The 20,904-nt window shown below is 38.7% G+C and overlaps 1 protein-coding gene across 4 annotated transcripts in view; it reads right to left on the bottom strand.

The window, feature by feature from the left end:
- The window catches only part of RIC3 (RIC3 acetylcholine receptor chaperone), a 47,088-nt gene extending 28,021 nt beyond the window's left edge, over nucleotides 1-19,067 (bottom strand). For all 4 annotated transcript variants that reach the window (XM_007172814.2, XM_007172815.2, XM_028164146.2 and 1 more), the window contains exon 1: nucleotides 18,917-19,067. In XM_007172814.2, coding sequence (XP_007172876.1) covers nucleotides 18,917-19,040 — 124 coding nt within the window. In that variant the 5' untranslated portion in view covers nucleotides 19,041-19,067. The remainder of the gene's footprint in view (nucleotides 1-18,916) is intronic.
- Between the last annotated feature and the right edge of the window lie 1,837 nt (nucleotides 19,068-20,904).

Raw genomic sequence — 20,904 nt, 5'->3', positions numbered from 1 at the left:
CCTCTCTTGTTGCGGAGCACAGGCTCCAGACGCGCAGGCTCAGTAGTTGTGGCTCACAGGCCCAGTTGCTCCGCGGCATGTGGGATCTTCCCAGACCAGGGCTCAAACCCGTGTCCCCTGCATTGGCAGGCAGATTCTCAACCACTGAGCCACCAGGGAAGCCCACTGACTGAGTATTTTAAAACTTTATATTATGAATGGATGGTGGTGATGGTTGTATACCAGTGTGAATGTACTTAATGCCTCTGAACCGTATATCTAACGGTTGAAATGATAAATGTTATGTATATTTTAACCACAATTAAAAAAAAACTTTATATTACAGTATCACACTGTAGTGATGTTTCTGCAATTCCTTTTTGCCTTTTTCTGGCAAAATGTATCCAGCTAATACATGCAACTAGTTCATTCACTCAAACAGCTATATAACATCTCCTTGTATATCTATATCACAATTTTTCACTATTACAAATGTTCTACTTTATAGCTACATTACAAAAAGGATTTGTGGGGTTTTAATTGAAGTATAGTTGGTTTACAATATCATGTTAGTTTCAGGTGTACAGCACAGTGACTCAGTTTTTTTTTTTTTTTGCCTGCGTTGGGTCTTTGTTGCTGCGCGCAGCAGCTACTCTTTGTTGTGGTGCACAGGCTTCTCACTGCGGTGGCTTCTCTTGTTGCAGAGCATGGGCTCTAGGCACACAGGCTTCAGTAGTTGTGGCTCGCGAGCTCAGTAGTTGTGGCTTGCAGGCTCTAGAGTGCAGGCTCAGTAGTTGTGGCACACAGGCTTAGTTGCTCTGCGGCATGTGGGATCTTCCCGGACCAGGGCTCGAACCCGTGTCCCCTGCATTGGCAGGCGGATTCTTAACCACTGTGCCACCAGGCACAGTCCCAAGTGATTCAGTTGTATATGTATACACACACACACACACACTTTTTCAGATTCTTTGCCCTTAGGTTATTACAAAATATTGAGTATAGGTCTCTGTGCTACACAGTAGGTCCTTGTTGGTTAATCTGTTTTCTATATAGTAGTGTGTATATGTTAATCCCATACATATGGTACTATATACACAATGAAATATTACTCAGCCATAAAAAGGAATGAAATAATGCCATCTGCAGCAACATGGACAGCCCTAGAGATTATCATACTAAGTGAAGTAAGCTAGACAGAGAAAGACAAATATCATAGGATATCACTTATATGTAGAATTTTTAAAAAAGATACAAATGAACTTATTTACAAAACAGAAACTCACAGACATAGAAAAATTTATGGTTACCAAAGGGGAAAGCAGGGAAGGGTGGGATAAATTAGGAGGTTGGGATTTGTGATTTTGTTTTTTAATTGCTTTAAAACAAACAACTACAGAGATCAGAACATTAAAGATATTAGAACATTAAAATTGCAGACCTTCCAAAATAGAAAACAGCTGTGTTCCTTATCTCTATATGTACTTAAGTATTCTATTAAATGGACTTGACTAAATCCCAATTGTTTATTGAAAGCTTTCCCCATATTTAGGTTTATTTAATTATTAAAATTTCACTTAGCAAATCATTTAAGCTTGACTAAAAACTTAATGGATTTTACAGAGTGCAGCTCTACTTTCCCTTGTTAATAACCATCCCTATTGCTAAAAACAAAAACAGAGACTCTAGCACTGTTAACAAAAGAGCTTTCTGAAAGCAACATTAAACCATTTGCAGCATTTCATTCTTAGGGCAAATAAATCAATAAAGAACTGGATGTGTTTATATTTCTGATTACCACAGAACAAAGAAAGGTCTTAATGTAGCCAGTCCTCTAAGATACAAAAGCTTCTCCCTAAATACTGAGAAAGTTCTTGAGGTCATATTTAATTCAGCATTACTTAAAGTGGAGGCTCCAACAACAGCTGACTGTTTCTTCCTCACCAGTCTCCTCCAAGGGCCCATCTTATCGCATTCCCCTCCTCCCTAACTCTACTTTGCTGACCACTGCTTTAATGTTTTCTGCTTGTCTAATCAGATTTTTTTCTTCATCTTTTACCAACCTCCCCACTCCCAATTCATCCTACATATTATTAAAAGAGATATTTGTGTGTCTAAGTTGCTTAGCACAGGGCCTAGTCCATATATTCAACACATGTTAACTATTACTGTTTGTTACCAGAGTAATCTTCCTAAAGCATAATTCTAACTGGTCTTGCCATTCCTTTGATCAAAAGCTTTCAACGGTTCCCATAATGACAAGAGACTGCATCACACAGGAGACAGCAGAGGGAAGTATCAATAAAGTGAGTACCACCTTTTCAGTCAGAGTTATTAAGATCCTCGCTGTGTGTCCAACTATTTAAGTGGAGGTTAAATTAACCTTACTAGAGCTCATTTTCATCATCTATAAAATGGCTATCATGACACCTACTTCTCAGGGTTGTTACAAGGGTTACAGATTAAATAAGATAACATATACAAAGCTCCCAGCACACACAGTAAGTATTTAGCAAATTCTGATTTTTCCCTCCCTACAAAGTGAACTCCTAAACAACTGAATTCCATAATCCAGCCCAAAAGTACCTCTTCACGCTTCTTTCCCATTATATACTCCTGATTTAGCCAAACTAGACTTCTCACCATGCTTTGAGCCTGCCTTGTGATTTCTTACCTCTCAGCCTTTGCTTACTCGAATGGTTTTGCTTTTCCCTCCAACTCCACATATCTAAATCCAGCCTATCCTAAGCCCAGGCCCAATACTGCCCTTGTCCCTGAAGCATTTTCTCTTATCATCCCCATTGCTTAGAATACACTGTCTGAACCTCTTTAATTGCACTTATCACACCTGGCCTTATTCAAGAGTTCTATTTATGTGTCTTACATCCTCTATTTGAATGGATTGGAACAGAAATGGGTAACATCTTCCACTAAGTACCATTTCTACCCAATTTTAGCTAGTGCTTATTAAAACCTACAAATCATACCTGAGAATAAGAAAAGCAGCCTCTGATACCCAGGAGCTGGCCTGGTGTTGCTATGAGCTGGCCTGGCACTCACAGTTAGGTCTTGGTGTTCTCCTCTTACACATAAGCAATTTCAGACATGAACATCAGACAAGACCATTCTGTGACCATGATGGATCAGACAAAAAAAATAAGAACACTGTGTAATCTGTCTGAATACACACAAAACATGAACACCGCCCAAACCAAAAAAATATCAAATAGCCCCTATTGCTGGATGATGAGTGACTGCTGCTTCTTTGCCAATTATAGCTATAGCTTTTCTTTAGACTGCTCTCTCTTTACATAAACTCTACTAAGATACCCACTCATAGAATTTGCCCCACTTTCTGACAGCACCCGATCCACAGCAAAGCCCGACGTCCTTAAACCTCCCTCACAGTCACCTAACACATGCCTAAATCCTACAGTAAGACTTTTCTAACACTCTTACTGAGATGCTGCGTGCTTCCTCACGGTGTGCATCCTCCTTTGCTGCAACAAGCAATAAACCCAATTTCTTCAACCGCAGGTGCATTCCTGCTGCTCTGTGGCCGAAGGACAAACTATGAACTTCTTTAATAGAAGTCTAGTATTTTCTTTATGCTTACAGAGCATGCTCTGGGTCTTGCATGCTATACACTTTGTTGAACTGATCTGAATGACTTACACTAGGCCTGCTGGCCTTGCTGTAATCTCAAGACCCAGCCCAGTCACTCTCAGAGCTAAAAATAGTTTTTTACTTCATTATCCTGAGTGTTTTCAATTTCACAGTTTTGAGAATAGAAAATGGCAGTCAGACTGATCGAGGTGCCCCACACTCAACCACCTCTGAGTTTCTGAAATTGAAAAAGTGTCTAATTTACATGCATTCACAGACTCTCAAACTGTCTCTGCTCCTCTTTGCACACTTTCAGAGATGTCTGATGTTTCATTAAGAGAAAAGGTAAAGGACCAAAATAATCCATTTGTCTCAGACACCTACATACCAACACATAAAGAGCTAATTTAAGATAACAAAGAATTACATATATATGTATGTGTTACATATGTATGTATAAATATGTATACACACATATACATATGTGTGTGTATGTATTTTCACATCTTGGAGAGCTTCAGACTCAGTGAGCAGGACTCACTTGAGGAGAACATGGTGACAAAAAGAGTCTGAACTATTCCAGAGGAACAGGGTTACTGGGGAGGGGCTGGTAAGGAACCGTGTTTACAGGCATTCAAAGTGAGACACTCAATGGAAAACACAGGTGGGCAGGGTCAGCAGGAGAGATGCCAAACGTAACATTACTGTAGGAGCCCCCAGGCCCCAGCCAATGGAGGTGGAAGGTAGGACTCTCTTGAAGCCAATTCTAGCATAGAAGCAGCACACTGTCACCTTGGAGGGCTTCAACTACTCTGGAATCTGTTTAAAGTCCCAGTCAGCTAACCAGGAACAACTGACAAGTTCCTGACCTAGTATGCCGACATCTTCATGTTTCAAAGGTACATAAAATGAGTCAGGGAATGGTTACTCTGGCTAAAGAAGAAACCTGTTGGTGAAATGAAAGGAGAACCATAGGAGAAAGAGATCATGCCATCTTAGAATCTGTGGCAAAAAGGTAGGGGTTGTGTGGCACAGGCTCTAGGAAGGCAGAATTAAGAAGTCCTGAGAACAGAGACACGTGGTTCCATTGCATGAGACTCTAAGAAGAAAGCTCTTAAAATGCATTTTTGCTTGGGCATTTAAAAAATTCTTAAGCAGGTGGGGAAGGCAGAGGAAGACAGTAGATGTACTGGTAGCTATTCTAAAAGAACAGACAAAAAATGAACAGAAGAACACATCAGCAATCAGCATGAAAGAGTAGCAAGACTTGGAAGAACCACATGAGGAGGCCAAGGTCCAAAACAAATTAAGGTTTACAAAAAGGCTAGCAAAAGCAAAAAGGGTGTTTTTAGAGTGAAAAGGCAATTTGCTTGATGATAAAATGTAATGCTGAGAAAGCAGAATTTCTCAACCTCTATTTTGCTTCCATATTCTCTATCAAAGGGTATGAATTTGGGGTTAAATGGGAGAGAATTAACAATCCTAGAGGGAAAAAAAGTCCCAGATGGGTGAGGAGGATAAGATCAAGTCTGTTCACTAAATAATTTCTACCAGGAAGACTGGTAAAACTTGCACATAACGTCACTGAACTAAAGAAAATTTTAAGAAATTATATTGATAAAAAGAGAAATCTTGAACGAATGGAGATAGATAACTATTGTTCCAGTTTGCAAAAAGCAGAAGGTGGATAGTGGACTTTTCAACTATAGAGAAGTGAACACTTCTTGGGCTCAATTCTAAAAAGGATTCTTCCTTTTTTTTTTTTTTTTTTTGATGGAGTGGACATGGAAGGGAAGAAACTTTTTTTCTGGTTATAAAAGAAAAAAAAACGCATACCTATAGAAAATTGAGAAAGTAGAGAAAAGTATAAATAATAACCACCCATGTTTCCATGACCCAGAAATAACCACTGTTAAGATGTTGACCTACTTCTTCCTAGTGAATACATACATTGAATATATCTTTATTTTTCATTTATAGTATACAATTTTCCCATATTATTTAGAACTCTTCATGAAGAAAAGAAACAGAAAAGGAGATCCACACGTATTAAAAGAGATTATGGCTGAAAAATTCCCAAACCTAAAGAAGGAAACAGATATCCAGATACAGAAAGCACAGAGGGTCCCAAACAGGTAAACCCAAACAGACCTACACCAAGACATATTATAATAAAAATGGCAAAAGTTAAAGAGAGGATTCTAAAGGCAGCAAGAGAAAAACAAAGAGTTAATTACATAGGTTCCCCCATAAGGCTATCAGCTGATTTCTCTACAGAAACATTGCAGGCCAGAAGGGAGTGGCAAGATATAGTCAAAGTCCTGAAAGGGAAAAATCTGCAACCTAAGGTACTCTACCAAGCAGGATTATCATTTAGAATAGAAGGAGAGACAAAGAATTTTTCAGACAAGCAAAAACTAAAAGAATACAGCAATACTAAAACTATCCCCTAAAAGGAAATATTGAAAGATCTCTAAATAGAAGAATATATAGAAAAGAGAAAATCACAATTGGAAAGCAAATCACCTAAATAAGCCAGTACACAGATTAAAAAAAAATCAAAAAATTTCTGTGAAAGTAATGATAACCACAATGAACAGCAAAACGATGAACATGAAGATGTAAAAGAGGACAAAATCATAAAATGTGATGGAGGAGAGTAAAAAAATGTAGATTTTAAAAAATTTCCTTGAATGTGTTTGAGCCTATATGACTACCGGTCTAAGGCAAGTAGATATACAATGGGGTTAACATACTTGAAAAACAGGGTTACCACAAATCAAAAACACAAAACAGATTCACAAAAACCAAAAAGAAGAGAACATAAGTATAATACAAAAGAAAATTATCAAACCACAAGAGGAAAAACAACAAGAAAAAGAAAGGGACAAAGAAGAAATATAAAATCAACAGGAAAACAATGTTTAAAATAGCAATAAATACATATCTATCAATAATTACCTTAAATGTCAATGGACTAAATGCTCCAATAAAAAGACACAGAGTGGCAGATTAGATTAAGAAACAAAAGCTTACAAGATGCTGCCTACAAGAGACCCACTTGAGGGCAAAGGACACACATAGACTGAAAGTGAGGGGACGGAAAAAGATATTTCACGCAAATGGAAATGACAAGAAAGCGGGGGTCACAATACTCATATCAGACAAAACAGACTTAAAACAAAGGCCATAAAGAAAGATAAAGGACACTATATAATGATAAAAGGATCAATACAAGAAGAGGATTTTATGCTCATCAACATACTTGCACCTAATATAGGACCATCCAAATACATAAAATACTAACAGACATAAAGAAAGAAAATGACAAGAATACAATAATAGTAGGAGACTTTAACACCCCACCCACATCAATGGACAGATCTTCTCTGGACAGATCTTCTAGACAGAAAATGAATAAGGCAACAGAGATCCTAGATGATACAATAGAACAGTTGACATTTTCAGGAAATTACATCCAAAAAACCAGAATACACATTCTTTTCAAGTGCACATGGAACATTCTTTAGGACTGACCACATACTAGGACACAAAACAAGCCTCAACAAATTTAAGAGTATAGAAATTATCACAAGCATCTTTTCTGACCACAATGGCATAAAACTAGAAATCAACCATAGAAAAAAGAAATGAGAAAAAAGCAATTACATAGAGATTAAACAACATGCTACTAAAAAAAAAACCCAACCAAACAAACAATGGGTCAATGATGAAATCCAACAGGAAATTAAAAAATACCTTGAGACAAGTGACAAGGAAAACACAACCATACAAAATTTATGCGATGCAGCAAAAGCAATCCTTAGAGGGAAGTTCACAGTGATACAGGCCTTCCTCGAAAAGAAAGAAAAACTTCAAATAAACAACCTAACCTACCACTTAAGAGAATTAGAAAAAGAACAAAAACCTAGAGTCAGCAGAAGGAAGGAAATAATAAAGATCAGAGAAGAAATAAATAAAATAGAGACTAAAAAACAATAGAGGGCTTCCCTGGTGGCAAGGTGGTTAAGAATCTGCCTGCCAATGCAGGGGACACGGGTTCGAGCCCTGGTCTGGGAAGATCCCACATGCCACAGAACAACTAAGCCTGTGTGCCACAACTACTGAGCCTGCGCTCTAGAGCCCAAAGCCACAACTACTGAGCTCACAAGCCACAACTACTGAAGTCCGTGCGCCTAGAGCCTGTGATCCACAACAGGAGAAGCCACCACAATGAGAGGCCCGTGCACTGCAACAAAGAGTAGCCCCCACTCGCTGCAACTAGAGAAAGCCCACGTGCAGCATGAAGACCCAATGCAGCTGAAAATAAATTAAAAAAAGAAAATAGAAAGAAAAATCAGTAAAACCAAGAGCTGGTTCTTTGAAAGGGTAAACAAGATTGACAAACCCCTGGCCAGGCTCACCAAGAACAAAATAAACAAAATAAGAATTGAAAAAGGAGACATAACAACCGATACCTGCAGAAATACAAGAGACCATAGGGAATACTATGAACAATTATATGCCAACAAATTTGATAACCTAGAAGAAATAGACACGTTTCTAGAAACATATAGCCCACCAAAACTGAATCAAGAAGAAATAGCTAATTTGAACAGACCAATCACTAGAAGTGAAATAGAATCTGTAATCTTAAAACTCCCTACAAACAAAATTATAGGACCAGATGGCCTCACAGGCGAATTTTACCAAACATGCAAAGAGGAACTCATACTGATCCTTCTCAAACTCTTCCAAAAAACTGAAGAGGAAGGAATATTCCCGAAGACATTCTATGAAGCCACCATCACCCTGATACCCAAACCAGACAAAGACACCACCAAAAAAGAAAATTACAGGCCAATATCTTTGATGAATATAGATGCAAAAATTCTCAACAAAATATTAGCAAACCAAATTCAACAACACATAAAAAAAATCATATGCCACGACCAAGTGGGATACATCCCAAGTTCACAAGGATTGTTCAACACACGCAAATCAATCAATGTGATACACCACATAAACAAGAAAAGACAAAAACCACATGGTCATCTCAGTAGATGCAAAAGAAGCATTTCACAAAATTTAACATCCATTCATGATAAAAACTCTTACCAAAGTGGGTACAGAGAGAACATATCTCAACATAATAAAAGCTATTTATGACAAACCCAAAGCCAATGTAATACTCAATGGTGAAAAGCTGAAAGCCTTCCCACTAAATTCTGGAACAAGACAAGGATGCCCACTCTTACCACTTCTATTCAACATGATACTGGAAGTTCTATCCACAGCAATCAGACAAGAAAAAGAAATAAAAGGTATCCAAATGAAGGGAAGAAGTAAAATTGCCATTATATGCAAATGACATGATACTATACATAGAAAACCCTAAGGACTCCACACAAAAACTACTAGAACTGATAAATGAATTCATCAAGGTAGCAGGATACAAGATTAACATACAGAAATTGGTTTCATTTCTTTACACTAACAATGAAATATCAGAAAGGGAATGTAAAAAAACAATACCTTTCAAAATCACATGCCCCAAAATAAAATACTTAAGAACTTGACCAATGAGGTGAGAGTTATATGCTAAAAATTATAAAACTTTAATAAAAGAAATTGAAGAAGACTCAAAGAAATGGAAAGATATTCCATGCTCTTGGATTGGAAGAATTAATATTGTTAAAATGAGCACACTACCCAAAGCAATCTACAGATTTAATGCTATCCCTATCAAGTTATTCATGACAGTTTTCACAGAACTAGAACAAAGAAATAATCCTAAAATTTATTTATTTATAAATAATCCTAAATTCTGAGTCCATAAAGGACCCAGAATTGCCAAAGTAATCCCAAAGAAAAAGAACAAAGAAGGAGGCATAAGCCTCCCAGACTTCAGACAATACTACAAAGCTAAAGTAATCAAAACAGCAGGGTACTGGCACAAAAACAGACATATGGATCAATGGAACAGAACAGAGAGCCCAGAAATAAACCCACACACCTATGGTCAATTAATCTTCGATAAAGGAGGCAAGAATATACAACGGGGAAAAGACAGTCTCTTCAGCAAGTGGTGCTGGGAAAGTTGGACAGCTTTCACCATACACAAAAATAAACTCAAAATGGTTAAAGACTTAAACATAAGACATGGCACCATAAAGCTCCTAAAAGAGATCACAGGCAAAACATTCTCTGACATAAATAGTACCATTGTTTTCTTAGGTCAGTCTCCTAGGCCAATGGAAATAAAAACAAAAATAAACAAATGGAACCTAATCAAATTTACAAGCTTTTGCACATCAAAGGAAACCATAAACAAAAAGACAACCTACAGAATGGGAGAAAATATTTGCAAATGATGCTACTGACAAGGTCTTAATTTCCAAAATATACAAACAGCTCATACAACTTAAACAAAAAAACAAACAACCCAACTGACAAATGGGCAAACACCTAGACATTTCTCCAAAGAAGACATACAAATGGCCAACAGGCATATGAAAAGATGCTTAACATCGCTAATTATTAGAGAAATGCAAATCAAAACTACAATGAGGTACCACCTCACACTGGTCAGAATGGCCGTCATTAAAAAGTACACAAATAACAAATGCTGGAGAGGATGTGGAGAAAAGGGAACCCTCCTACACTGTTGGTGGGAATGTAAGTTGGTGTAGCCACTATGGAAAACAGTATGGAGGTTCCTCAGAAAACTAAAAATAGAATTACCATATGATCCAGAAATCCCACTCCTGGGCACATATCCAGATAAAACTACAATCCAAAAAAGAAACATGCACCCCTATGTTCATAGCAGCACTATTCACAAAAGCCAAGACATGGAAACAACCTAAATGTCCATCAACAGATGAATGGATAAAGAAGATGTGCTACATGTAAGCAATGGAATACTACTCAGCCATAAAAAAAGAACGAAATAATGCCATATGCAGCAACATGGATGCAACTAGAGATTACCATACTAAGTGAAGTAAGTCAGAAAGAAAGACAAATACCGTATGATATCACTTATATGCGGAATCCAAAAAATAGGACACAAATGAACTTATCTACAAAACAGAAATAGACTCACAGATATAGAGAACAGACTTGTGGTTGCTGGGGGGGCGTGCTGCAGGAGGGATGGAGTGGGAGTGTGGGGTTAGCAGATGCAAACTAGTATATATAGGATGGATAAACAACAAGGTCCTACTGTATAGCACAGGGAACTATATTCAATCTCCTGTGATATACCATAATGGAAAAGAATATGAAAAAGAATGTATATGTATGTATAACTGAATCACTTTGCTATACAGTAGAAATTAACACAGCATTGTAAATCAACTATACTTCAATTAAAAAAAAGAAAGTCCCTCAAAAAAAATAGGTATGGTATACAGTATCAGATTTCAAGTTCAGGTATAATTAATTCTGTATTTGTACTGTCTACCCTGTTTATAAATCCACAGTGATCCCAGACAAACTGGTATTTTTTCCCCTTTGATTTCAAAGAAAAAGAAAACTGGCCACCAAAACAAACAAAAAACAAAAAAAACTCCAACTCCTCATGAATATAATTTACTAGATTCATAACAGTCTATCATATGGATACACAATAATTTATGTAACCATAAATAACAGTAATAATAATGTAATGGCTTATAAATGCTAATAGAGGAAACCATGATCCCTGGGAGCCAGCATTCATTAATTCACTCAATTCACTAATTCCTTTATTCATGAATATTGATTTTCTACAATGTGCAGGCCTGGTCTAAAGTTGGAGATATAGCAGTGAACAAAACAAACAAAAATCCTTACCCTCACGGAACCTCCTTTCTAAATGGGAAAAGAGATGATACACAAAATAATGATAAATACTAAAGAGAAAAAATGAAGCAGGCAAAGGGGATAGGATGTGTTGGGGGGAAATAAAGATTTTAGCGGGAGTATCCAGAGAAGGCTCAGGAGAAGATAAAGGAAAGGCACATGGCTATCCAAGGAAGAGCATTTCAGGAAGGGGAAACAACAAACGCAAAGGCCCTGAGGTGGGAGCACACCTGGCATGTTCAAGCAACAGTGAGAAGGCCAGCGTGGTCAAAGCAAAATGAGAAAGAGGGAAAAGGAGAAGGAAATGGGGATGAGGATTAAGTAGGGCCTTGCAGGTCATGTACAGACTTTGTCTTCATCTGAGTGAGTCAGGAAGCCACTGGAGGGTTTTATGGAGGGAGAAACTTATGCTTTAAAAGGATCAGTATGGATGCTATGTTGAGAACAGACTGAAGGGAGAAGGGAGGAAGAAGGTGGACCACAGCCTAAAACAGACAGAATAAGATGGAGTAAAGCAATCAAATGACCAACTAGTTTAATGACTCTACACAAAAGGTTTCAATGAATAGACTGGGGTGACCCTAAGAGCAGTTTCAAATGACTGATAGATTTTAAAAAATAATTTGAATGATCTATCAAGAAGACATGTTAATCAAAAGCAAGGGTGAAATTGTGAAAAAAAATTATGAGGCAGTCAGAGACATTTGAATGCCGACTGGATATTTAATGGCATTAAGGAATTATTGATTTTTTAGGTGTGATAATGATATTGCGGCTATGTTTTAAGAAGAATTCTTATTTTTTAGAGATGTATACAAAATTATTTACGGATGAAATGACCCAATGTCTGGAATTTGCTTCAAAATAATTGAGTGTATGGGGGGAAAAGTAAGTGGGGATACACATGATACAAGATGATGGTTGTTGAAGCAAGGTGATGTGGATTCATCTTACTACTCTCTCGACTTCTGCTTATGTTTGAAAATGTCTAACAAAAAAGTTTTTTTAAAAATCAAGAATGGCATATAGCTGAGAGAGATGGTAAAACAAATACATTGAATGGAACAATAAATATTCTGAAAAAATGTCAAGAGGCTAGAATTCTGGACCAATAGATAAAATGCAACAGGGAAGGCTAGAAACTGCTATATTTGGTTCCAAAACATCAAGTGAGTGTACAAAATGGACAAAACCTAGATGAGTAGCTCCTATTTAAAAAAAAAAAAAGTTTAAGATTCAAATATACAGCAAGGTCGGCAAGTAAAATGCCAAAAATCTAAAGCAATCCCCAAGATGCATTAATAAAAGTAAAGAATTTTAAAAATGGGGGTGGGGGGGTTGCTCTTCCATGAGCTAACTGGCTTACACTTGCTATTGTTTGCCATCTAAGAGGGCTATGTTTAGATACTTGCAACTATGTCATATGAGGAGTGGATGAGGCAGCTAGGGATGTCAACTTAGGAAAAAAGATGGAAGAAGGGGACGTGATACTAGTCTGCAAATTCCTGAACTCATCATCTTTCCCCTTTAAGCTACTTTGCTTCATTACTATTTTGATAAAGGGTGTTACCATCTATGTATTCACCTAAGCCAATAAACTGAGAATAATTCAAGATGCCTCCCTCTCTCTCACGCTCCACATCTATTTAAAAATGTCTCTTAAAATTGTTCTCTCCCCTCCTATCCAACGTTGATGCCTCCCCTGTTCCATTTACTCCTTCTTCTTCCTGTACCCCTATTTCCCTTTGGGAATCACTCTCAACTCCACAGTGGTCAATCAGCATATTCTTTCTACCCACAGCACTGCAAATAGCTTAACTCAAGCTATTAAGATGGGAGGATGTGTTAGCTGGAACTACTGGGAAAGAATAGGTGGTGGGGGGGGGATAAGAGTAAGATGGGAGTGAAGGAAGAGTTCAAAAGAACAGAAACATTCTTTCTCTGGATAATTAAGTGTGAGGAGGTGATATCTCAAACTGTTGCAACTATTGTTGCTACCCTGAGAGAGAAGTCAACAGACAGAGCCAACTTGAGAAGGAATCCAGAAGTGAAAAGGACATAGAAAATCAGACTGTGAATCTCTAGATCAAACCACACAGGAGGCCAATTCTAACACAGGGTCTTTTCATTTGCACTAGTCAATACATTCGCTTTTTGACTTAAGACAGTTCAGCTGAATTTCCTGTGACTTATCATGAGAATCCTAACTGATGAGCCCAAAGACACTGGCTTAATGATGTTCATGTCTCAACTGGACTACTGCAACAATATTCTCCCTGAAAAAATCCTCACGATACAGACTCTACACCGTTGCCAGGGTGTCCTTTCAGACTGTATGTTTCTCTTCTACTCATAAACTTACAGTGGCCTCCTCTATCTTTAGAATAATATCCAAACTCCTTAAGTATGGCAGAAAAAAAAAATCTTTACAATTTGTCCCCTAGTCTCATCTCTTAAAACTCTAAAGCTATTTCAAGGCTCTGGGTGCTGTTTTTGCTCTGTGTTCCCTCTGCGTGGAATGTTCTTCTTAATCTGGCTAATAAAAACACTTTAGAATTATCTCCTCAATTTAGCCAAGGAATGCAAGGTTGGTTTAACACCCCAAAATCAATTATGTAATGCATCATATCCATAGAATGTAGGACAAAAACCCCATGATTGCTTCACTAGACACAGAAAAAGCATTTGACAAAATTCAACACCCCTTCATAATAAAAATACTCAACAAACTAGGAATAGAAGGGAACTCCCTCAAAGGGCATCTTTAAAAAAATCCACAGCTAGCATTACCCTTAATGGTATGAAAGCTTTCTTAAGATTAGGAACAATCAAGGATGTTCCCTCTTCACTACTTCTATTCAACATTGTACTAGAGGTTCTAGCCCAGGCAGTTAGGCAAAAAAAAAAAAAAAAAAAAAAGAAAGAAAGAAAGAAAGAAAAGGCATGTAGATTGGAAAGAAAGAAGTAAAACAATCTCTGTTTGCAGAGAACAAGATCATGTATTGGAGCTAATAAACAATTCAGTAAGTTTGCAGAATACAATATTAATACACAAAAACTGTGTTTCTAAAAAATAGTAGTGAACAATTTGAAAATAAAATTAATAAAATAATTCAATTTACAATAACATCAAAAAGAATAAAATACTTAGGAATATACTTAACAAAATAAGACTTGTATACTGAAAACTACAAAGTTCTTTGAAATCAATTAAAGACCTAAATAAAAAGAAATCCTGTGTTCATAGATTCAAAGACTTAATATTGTTAAGATGGCAATACTCTCCAAATTGGTCTACAGATTCCACACAATCAAAATCCCAGCTGGCTTCTGCAGAAATTGATAAGCTGATCCTAAAATGTGTATGGAAATGCTGGGCCACAGGACTCAGAAATTAATCTTGAAAAAAGAACACAGTTGGAAGACTTAATGCTTCATGACCTCAAAACTTAACTACAAAGCTACAGTAATCAAGACAGTGTGGTACTGGCATAAGGACGGGTATATTTGATATTTATATCAATGGAACAGAATTGAGAGTCCAGAAATAAACTCTCACACAGTCAATTGAATTTCAACAAGGCTGTCAAAACAATTCAATGTAAACAGAATAGTGTTTTCAAAAATAATGCTGGGATAAATGTATATCCACATGACGTTGGACTTCTACCTCACACCATATATAAATATTAACTCAAAATGGATCAAAGACTTAAATATAAGAGTAAATATTATAAAACTTGAAAACATGGGCATAAATCTTCATGACCTTGGATCTGGCAATTATTTTTTTAGATATGACACCAAAAGCAGAAGAGAAGAAAATAAATAAGTCAGACTTCATCAAAATTAAAACTTTTCTTAAAAGGACACCATCGAGAAAGTGAAGACAACTTACTAAGTGGAAGAAAATATTTGCAAATCATATAGCTGATAACGAACTTGTACCTAAAATACATAAAGAACTCTTACAATAAGAAACCCAATTTAAAGATGCGCAAAAGTCTGAATAGACATTTCTCCAAAGAAGATACACAAATAGCCTATAAAAGATGTCAATGTTGTTAGTGATCATGGAAATACAAAAAAAAAAAAAATCACAATAAGATACCACTTCACATCCATTAGGATGGCTATAATCAAAAAGGCAAGCAATAACAAATGTCGGTGAGGATATGGAGAAAGTGGAACACTCACATTAATGGTGGGAATGTAAAATGATGCAGCCACTTTGGAAAACAATCTAGCAGTTCCTCAAAACTGCTCATAGAGTAATCATATGAGCCAGAAATTCCACTCTTAGTTCCAGCCACACTGAAATGCTTACATTTCCCAAATGCATATACCCAAGAGAAACCAAAGCATGTATCCATACAAAAATCTGTACAGAGATGTTAATAGCAGTGTTATTCTTAATAATCAAAACCCAAAATGCCCTTCAAGTGATGAATGAATAAAATGTGGATGGAATATTCCACACAATGGAATATTATTCAGCCATAAAAAGTAATAAAGTACAGATAAATGCTACATGGATGAACCCTGAAAACATGCTATGTGAAAGAAACCAGTCACAAAAGATCACATATTGTATGATTCCATTTATATGAAATGCCCATAAGAGACAAATCTATAAAGACAGACAGTAGATTAATGGTTGCCTAGGGCTGAAGGGGTTGCGGGGTGTTGAAGGGTGATGGCTAAATAGTATGGGTTTTCGGGGGGGTGAAAATGATGAAATGTTCTAAAAATTGATTGTGCTAATGGTTGCACAACTCTGTGACCATGCTAAAAACCATTCAACCACACACTTTATTTATTTATTTATTATTTTTGGCTGTGTTGGGTCTTCGGTTCGTGCGAGGGCTTTCTCCAGTTGCGGCAAGCGGGGGCCACTCTTCATCGCGGTGCGGGGACCGCTCTTCATCGCGGTGCGCGGGCCTTTCTCTATCGCGGCCCCTCCCGTCACGGGGCACAGGCTCCAGACGCGCAGGCTCAGCAATTGTGGCTCACGGGCCCAGCTGCTCCGTGGCATGTGGGATCTTCCCAGACCAGGGCTCGAACCCGTGTCCCCTGCATTAGCAGGCAGATTCTCAACCACTGCGCCACCAGGGAAGCCCTCAACCACACACTTTAAATGGATGAATTGCATAGTATGTGATTTATATCTCAAGAAAGCTATTACCAAAAAAAAAAAAAAAAAAAAAAAAAGGCTCTCCTCCATGACACCTTTCTTGAGCCATCAATAAAACTGACCATTCTAACATGTATCTCCCCACTTCCCTGCAAGGACTTGAGTACCTGTAACTGACACTTTTTTGCACTTATTTAATGTCTGTTTCCCTCTACTAAACTGTAGATTCCTCAAGGCAGGGATCTGGCTCATTTTTTCACGGAATTAACAGTATTTATACGTTGTGTGTAAACTATGTAAAAGTGTACACCATAAATATTTGTTAAAAGACTATCCTAACAGTTGTTATGTGGAAAAGGGACTGTGCTTGTTTCACATATATGCCAATGGGCAGAAATGGAAAGCTATTGATATAATGGCACGAATTTTAAGAATTTTCAAATAATCAGGGCTGTCTCTTTATTCAAAACAGGGGTTTCTGGGTTCTGTGGATTCTCTGAGTCGATTCTCAAATTCTGTATGTATGTATAAAAAGCATGTGCATTTTTCCTGGGAAAAAAATCCATAACTTTCATCAGATTCTCAGAGGGGTATATAACCCAATAATGGTTAGGATTCACTGTTTTTAAAATGTCAGTGTACCAGGGCAGGGATTTTAGTTAGCAAATTTCAGTTACTGGAATACATCATTCAAGGTAGGTTTCTGCCTAGATTATACTACTTTGGTAATTAATGCAAATGAGAACTCACAATATTAGTATCTCATAATCTTATTCATTTAAAAGTATTTATTGACTGTCCATTATATGCCAACTGCTGAAGAAATAACAGTAAACAAGACAAAGTGCTTGCCCTCAGGAGCTTACATTCTAGAAGGTGGAGACAAAAAAAAAAGAGTAAATAATAAAATGTCATATCATATAGTAATGCCTTCAACAGAGAAAATAAAACATGATGGAAAAGGGAATGATGGGAGTAAAGAGTTATTTTAGCTAGAGTCATCAGGGAAAACCTCTCTGAGGAGATCACATTTGAGCTGAAACTTGAGCAATGAGAAGGAAGCTGAGGAAAGAACACTTCAGGAATGAAGAGAACAGAAAGTGCAAAGATTCTAAGATGAGAACATTGATTATTACCACCTGCGTTCTTAAGAGAAAAAGCCATGTCTAATCGCCTCTCTATACAACATTCAGAAGAGTGTCTCCCACTCACAATGAATAGAACTTATTCAAGATAATTCAGCATAACGAAAATTCACTGTGATAAGAGACTATTCTAGACAAATCTTTACTGCTTAGGGTCATTGCAAATTTACTCTTCTTCAATGCAGACAATATCATTAGACAAAGTGAGTAAAACCTTTGGGGTTTTGTAATAAAACAGAAAGAAAGAAAAAAAAAACCATTTTTTTTTTTTTTAAAGAAGCCTCTCCCAGGTAGATAGTTTTACAAACAAAGATTATCAAGCAAACTCTATAAACAATTCTGGGTTCGATCTGCTCTCCATCCCTAGAGCTTGGTGCTTTGCATTTGTAGTATTTATAATCTGTGAGGTACAAGAGGGTGGAGTTACAGCCAGTGTGCACAACTTAGAGGGAAATGAGTTTCAGTTCAAAAGGAGCTGTCCAACAATCAACAGGTTGAATATTAGTGGAAGTGTGGAGACTGTAAAACCATGACGCAAGTTACGGCAACTTCATGACCTACAAAGAACTGTTCTAGATCCTTCTCCCAGCCTTGGCATCCCTGCCGTGTTACACTCACCCATAAAACCCCAGAATGCAAATCAAAGGGTGGATTTTTAACCACCACATACATCATGCCAATAGCAAAAGATTAACAAATACTTGTTCAGGTAAGGGGAACGCAGAGCTTTGTTCATCTCAACAATTGAAATTCGTATTATTAAAATCTTCAAGTTATATTTACAAAGGCACAAAAAGAGCCTGAAGCAGTGAGCACCCAACACCAAACTGAAAGTACACAACGAATTAAGGTTAACAGTACCAATTCCAACTATTTCATTCAAATGCACGACAGAAAGCATACGGAAGCCCTGAAGAGGGGAAGCCAAGAGAGAGCCCTCCTGACTCAGAACACCTGAGCAGACGGTGACTAGTTGCGTTAGGCCAGCGAGGGGAAGGGGCTGCCAGCAATCGGGGAGTGTGCCCAGGCTTGTCTGCGTGCGCTCCTGGTCCTGCCTGCGGTGGAAGGTCAGGAGGGACCCGCTCGGGCAGCTGCCCGCTGGTGTCAAAAGAACCCAGGGGCTTGGCACCTCCCACACGCCGCTGGGTCCGCTTTCTCTAGCGGGGACGGAGATTCCCGGAGCCGCCCTCCCTGGAGCACCGCTTACCTTCGGGAGCCGGCGGTGGCTCCTGCCGCTTTCCGCGGGACAAAAAGGCCTTGGGCAGAAGCAGCGACACAGCCAGGACGAGCCCCGAGGCCAGGGCCACCCTCTGCACGGTGGAGTACGCCATGGCCACCCGCCCTCGCCGCAGGTGAGCTCCAACCGGAACCGGAACCGCAACGCCCGCGGCCTTCTTCGACCCCACCGAGGGCTGCGCGGACGGCGACGCGCGAGGGACAAGTGACCAGGCGCCTCCGGCTCCGCGGCGGGAGGCTGATCCGTTCCTCCCGCGCGGTCAGCAGGTGCGATGAGTGGTACCCGCGCCCTCTCATTTGTACCGACTAGACACGCCTTCCACGCCCCACGCCCACCTGGGCGTTCTACCGCCGAAACAACTGATGGTCGTCCATCCTCTCCATCCCGCTCACCACACTGCTCACTCCCCGCCCCAGACCGCCCATTAATTTCCTCGTTAAGGCCCCACCCAGGCCCCGCACCTCCATTGTCCAGCTGCAGACCAAGGTGATGATACTAAAACGCAGCTCTAATGCGTTTTAAGCTCTCCATAGCTTCAAATCTTTCAAAAACTCCTCTTTATCCTCATAGAAAGGTCAAACTGCTTTCTATGACCTCAAGGCCCTGTGTGATCCGGTCTTACCAACGCTCCGTCCAAACTAGATCATTTGCTATTTCCCCAGCATATTTCTTACCTTCAGGGAACCTTTGCTCATCGTGTTACCTCTGCCTGGAAAATTACTAACGCATCTCCACCTGTTAAAAACTTCTCTGAAGAACAGCTGAAAAGTACTAACCTCATGAAACTTTTTTAGTTAGCCTCTCCTTCCTCTGTATCCCCACAGTTCTTCGTTACTGTCTTTATGGGTTTATTTAACATTCTTTTGGTTCTTACTATGTATCAGACCCCAAAATGGCACTACAGAATCTGATGAATAAGATGGCTTCCGTATGGGGTAGATAGTTATAGAAACAAGAAAATGCAGGAAAGATTATGGACTCTGGAGCACTTAGCTCAACTGGAAGAAGGAGGAATGAGGAGAAAACTCCTGAGAGTAGGTGAAATCTGAGTATTTGAAGAATGAGTAAGTTACTAGGCAGGTGGGAAGAGTTAAAAGGGTATACCAGGGAAAGGATGCAAAGAAAGCAAAGGCGTAAACTCGAAGCTTCCTTACGTGTTCTGAAAACTATTAGTAATTCGTTTTGGCTGGGCCATGGGATTGGTGACAGGACATAAAGTGATAAGGCAATATAAGCAGGAACTAGGTTATGAGAAACTTGGATATAATTTCCAGTTACACATGGCAAACGGAGCACACCCACTTTTCTTTGCTTTCCCCAGACACCTCACAATAATGAAAATAAAAAGAGTGTATCAAATAAAAGACTAGAGAGAATGGGAGAAAACATGACAGCAGACAACAAATGTCAAAATTTTATAAGATGCAACATTATCCAATAGAAATATAAGGCCAGTCACATATGAATTTAAAATTTTCTAGTAGCCTCATTTAAAAAGTGAAAATAGGGCTTCCCTGGTGGTGCAGTGGTTGAGAATCCGCCTGCCAATGCAGGGGACACGGGTTCGAGCCCTGGTCTGGGAGGATCCCACATGCCGCGGAGCAACTAGGCCCGTGAGCCACAACTACTGAGCCTGCGCGTCTGGAGCCCGTGCTCTGCAACAAGAGAGGCCGCAATAGTGAGAGGCCCGCGCACCGCGATGAAGAGTGGCCCCCGCTTGCTGCAACTAGAGAAAGCCCTCGCACAGAAACGAAGACCCAACACAGCCATAAATAAATAAATAAATAAATTAAAAAAAAAAAAAAAAAGTGAAAATAAACAGGTGAAGTTAATAATATATTTATTTAACCCCAAATACCCCAAATATTATCATTTCCACATGTGTAGCACTAGTCAGTCACATTTCAACAGCTTAATAACCATGTGCCTAGTGGCTACCACATTGGACAGTGCAGGTT

Source organism: Balaenoptera acutorostrata, chromosome 9, assembly GCF_949987535.1.
Source record: "Balaenoptera acutorostrata chromosome 9, mBalAcu1.1, whole genome shotgun sequence".
Taxonomy (NCBI): Eukaryota; Metazoa; Chordata; class Mammalia; order Artiodactyla; family Balaenopteridae; genus Balaenoptera; species Balaenoptera acutorostrata.
This window is presented reverse-complemented; position numbering and strand designations above follow the sequence as displayed.